This window comes from Hyaena hyaena, unplaced genomic scaffold, assembly GCF_003009895.1.
Source record: "Hyaena hyaena isolate Hyena2069 unplaced genomic scaffold, ASM300989v1 scaffold_2931, whole genome shotgun sequence".
Taxonomy (NCBI): domain Eukaryota; kingdom Metazoa; phylum Chordata; class Mammalia; order Carnivora; family Hyaenidae; genus Hyaena; species Hyaena hyaena.
Genome location: NW_024083575.1, coordinates 1 through 4,412, shown reverse-complemented (window position 1 = coordinate 4,412; position 4,412 = coordinate 1). Strand labels below are relative to the sequence as shown.

Genomic DNA, 4,412 nt, shown 5'->3' with positions numbered 1-4,412 from the left:
CAAGCAAATAACTTGCCTTAAGTTTCAAAACTGTAAGTATCCAAGCCAAATTTTGAACCAAGTTTATTTGACTGCTACCCTGTGTTCTCCCACCTTCTGCTCTCCTGCAGCTTCTGGAATGAGGAGCTGCTGCAGGATGTGTGTGCTGGCCTGGCAGAGGAGCTGTCCCTGGCCCCTGATGCCCCTGGTGGCATGGTGGAGTTCCGGCGTACCCTAACCCTCAGCTTCTTCTTCAAGTTCTACCTGACAGTGCTTAAGAAACTGGGCAAAGAGAACTCAGAAGATGTGAGTGTGGGATGTGGGCAAGATACAGACTCCCTGCAGGACTTTTGCTTGGGGATCGAAGAAGCCAGTCTGAGTGGGGGAGTACTGTGGACCAGGTGGTAAATTTGCTTCTCCCTTCTGATGTTTAAGGGCAGAGGAACCCTTGCTCCAGGGACACGTAGCCCAGGGAACCACGTGGAGATGGGAGCCAATGGGATGGTTGAGGGGCAGAACACTGGGCTGGGCATCAGCGATTAGGGTTCTGGTCCTGACTGAGTCATTACCTCACTTGAAACTTGAATAGGTCACAACTCTCTAACTCTTAGTTGGAAAATCTGCTGATCTGTGTGGTAGACCAGATGATCCTTTTGGCAGGCCACTGCAAGGGTGTGCATTATGGAGAGGGCGTGTCTGAGCGGGAGCCCAGCTCCCCATATTGACTCAGTGAGCATTTACGTCGCACTTTTTATGCATAACATTGCACTCAGCACCAGAGACAGCCCCATGATTACTGAAGGCCAGCCTAGAGTGACTACTAGGAAGGTGACATGGGGAGCGCTAAGGAGAGACGCCTCTACAGATGTGGGGCAGCAGACTGAAATCCCTCTTTAAAAAACATTCATAATAGTTTTGTTTCTTTTCCGTTTTAAAAAACATTTATTTATTTATTTATTTATTTATTTATTTATTTATTTTGAGAGAGAGAGAGGACATGTATGCATGTGAGTGGGGGAGGGGCAGAGAGAGAATCCCAAGTGGGTTTCGACCTCATAAACTGTGAGATCATGACCTGAGCTGAAACTAAGAGTCAGACACCTAACTGACTGAGCCACTCAGGCCCTCTGATTTTTTTCAAATTTATAAAAGTAGTGAACTTACTATGGAAAACTTAAGAATACAGAAGTGTATTAAAAATTACAATAGAAAGTTAAAGATTTTTATAACTTTTAAATAAAAAAATTAAAATTTGTTTTGTTAATTAACTTTTTTTTTTATTTAAAATTGCTCTTCTCTCAGATCCTAGAGGAACCCACTGTTACTAATTTTTCTTTTTTCTCTGATATTTATCCTGCATTTATATGTCCATCTTCTGTCATCCTCTTTCTCTCTTTCTCTTTCTGTCTCTCCTTCCATCAATCTATCTGTGTACCTGTCATCTTGCTCTCTTTTGATCTGGACATATCATTTTCTAAACAAATTTGAGGTCATGCTGCATATAGAATTTTACGTTTCCTTTGGTTCTGTTGAGATTGTATTGTGTGCCTTTCCCATATCATTAAATATTTCCCACAGAAATAAGGAGGAAGAAGACATTCCCAGCAAGGCAGGGAGAGAAAGAGCACCATGAATAAATGCAGGAGGGAGGGAAAGCATTTGGTGTGTCGGAGGAAGCACAAATCATGCACCGTGCAGGCTGCAGGGGTGGGGTAGCGGCTGAGGCTATTATAAAATACAGTGCTCTCGGGGCCCACGTATGATGTTGAGACAGAGCCAGCCAGAGCTGCAAGTGTAAAATGAGGAGATGCGGGGAACAGTGTTACCGTTCCCACTTGGGGACAACCAAGGGTAGGATCAATGATAGACCTAGTCATGATCACTCCTGTAAACTTGCCTCCACAGAAGTGTGGCAAGCTGGACCCCACCCATGCCAGTGCCACCTTACTTTTTCAGAAGGACCCTCCAGCCAACGTCCAGCTCTTCCAAGTGAGTATACCTGATGTATGGCTAATATCACAGGCCCTTACAGGGCGCGTCAGATGGTGCTGACCACTGGTGAATGACCAACTTGAGTCGTATGTAGGTGCTTAAAGCTCCTTATTGCTTTGCATACATATCCAGTGAAGAAAATGGGATTCATAAAAATGTCAATGAAGCTATTTTCCTCCTTCCTTACCTAAATTTTTTCTCTTTTGGGATCACTCTCCTCTTCACCGGCTCCTTAAAGAATAAAAAAAAAAAAAAAAAATGTTATCCCCATTTTGTCTTTTCTGGTGCCACCGTAAGGCTGATGTGCAAAGCCAGGAGTTCTCCTGACCATAACAACAAAACAACAACTTTCTGTCAACAGCAATTTTTTGAGAAGTGCTAGGTAAAGGATCAACTTTTTTTGTAGACACTTTGGATTTTGTGGGCCATACTGTTCCTGTTGAAACTCCTCAACTTTGTCATTATAGTATAAAAGTGACCAAAGGCAATACATAAATGAATATGTGTGGCTATGGACCAATAAAACTTAATTTATAAAAGCAGGCAGTGGGCCAGATTTGGCCCATGGGCCTCAGTTTGTGAACTGTTGCATTAGAGTATGGTGGTCCAGAGTGTGAACTCTGGGCTCCACGGATTGAATCTGACTCTGCCATTTTGTGACTGTGTAACCTTAGACAAGTCATTTCCTCTTTGTGACTTCTGCAAGTGTCTCTAACGATGGTACCTGTTTCATAGGATGGTTCTGAGGATTAAATGTGTTAGTAAAAGTAAATACCTTAGATTAGCTTCTGGCATCCATTAAAATTGTGCAATGTTACCCATTATTATCATTTCTTTGAAAAACACATAATTTTGTTATAAATACCTTTTAGAACATTTTTGAAAGTACAGAAAGATATAAAGAAGAAAACAAAAATCACCCAAAGTCCCACCTCCAAGAGAAAATCATTATATTTTTGTTGACTTCTTTCCTTTTTATCCTATGCATATATGACATGGATATGTCATATTTATAACATATATATTTTTCCTACAGAATTAAAATCATCATTTGCACACACAATGTTTTATGTCCTGTTTTTACATTTAACATGAACATTCTTTCCTCCTAATTAAAATTCTTCAAATGTCTTAATAGTTGCATACTATTCGATTGTATGTGTGTAGCGTAAGCTTTTTACTCAACCCCCAATGAATGGACATTGAGATTCTTTAGTTATTTTTTTCCCCTGTGTATCCTGATACTATGATCACCCTGTGCAATGCCTTTCTGTTCCTTCGCTCTATGTCCCTTCAGCCTCCTCCATCCTACTTCTCAGGTTTTCTGTGGCCTGAGCTCTCTGCAGTTTCCCCAGGCCTGTAGGGAAACAGTGTCCTCTGCAGCTCAGTTTGACTGTGACCATGTCGTTCCAGGAGGTGCCCAAGGGTCAGTCTGAAGAGGACATGGTGGGTCGGTCCCTGCCCCACCTGGCCGCGGCCATGCAGGCGTCTGGGGAGGCCGTGTACTGTGACGACATCCCTCGCTACGAGAATGAGCTGTCCCTCCGGTTGGTCACCAGCACCCGGGCCCACGCCAAGATCAAGTGAGTGTAGTAAATATACCGAGGGAGGAGGGTGCTTGGAGGCTCCTCCAGGGCCTTCCAGTCTAGAGAGGGACTGGGAACTCACCTGAAAACCAGCCTGGAGAGGAGCGGAGAGGTTTGGGGCTCAGTGGGCCTGGCAGCATAAGGGGATGCTGTTGGAGGAACACTGAACCGAGACATTACACTTGACCCAAAAAGCAGTGAGGAACATTTAACAGGAGCAGGTTAGATCTGGTCTAAACTTCAATGCAAAATTTCAGGAGAACTTGAGTCTGTACTAAGGGCAAGAGCATGGCTTAAGAGTCGGACAGACCTAGGATCGAGTCTCTGTCCCAGTGTTTACCAACTGTGACCTTGGCCTGGGAGGCTTAAGGTCTCAGTGTCTCTATTCATAACAGGGTGTTTTCATGATGATCAGTGATAGAGTCCACAAAGCACCTAGCAGAGAAGAGTCACCTGTACCTGTCTGTTGAATTTGGAGAGCCCACATGACAAAAATTGCCACCTCTATAATAATAATAACAATACCAATAATAATAATAATAATAATAATACCCAACACTCTCATGGCACTTAATATTTGCTTTAGCCTTTAAAGCATTTTACATATATTGTCACATTTACACCTCACAACAATCCTATAGGCAGGTCCTATTATTAACTCCATGTTCCAGATAAGGAAACTGAGCCATGAGCACGGTGAGTTACTTGCCCTAGACTATCACAGAGCAGGCAAGCAGCAAAGCTGGAGTTTGAAGCCAGGCGGCATTAGCAGCTGGGCTGTGTTGCCTCTGGATGTTCAGACCAGAGACTGCATGTGATCTCCTGGTGGGCATTAGACACACACTCTGCTGAATA

The 4,412-nt window shown here is 43.4% G+C and overlaps 1 protein-coding gene across 1 annotated transcript; it reads left to right on the top strand.

The window, feature by feature from the left end:
• Positions 1-110: 110 nt before the first annotated feature.
• LOC120227717 (xanthine dehydrogenase/oxidase-like) lies at positions 111-3,554 on the top strand (the record flags this gene model as incomplete). Its single annotated transcript, XM_039225767.1, has 3 exons — positions 111-285; positions 1,885-1,968; positions 3,385-3,554. Coding segments are annotated over 3 exons (429 nt in total), but the record flags the coding sequence as incomplete, so codon positions are not given.
• Between the last annotated feature and the right edge of the window lie 858 nt (positions 3,555-4,412).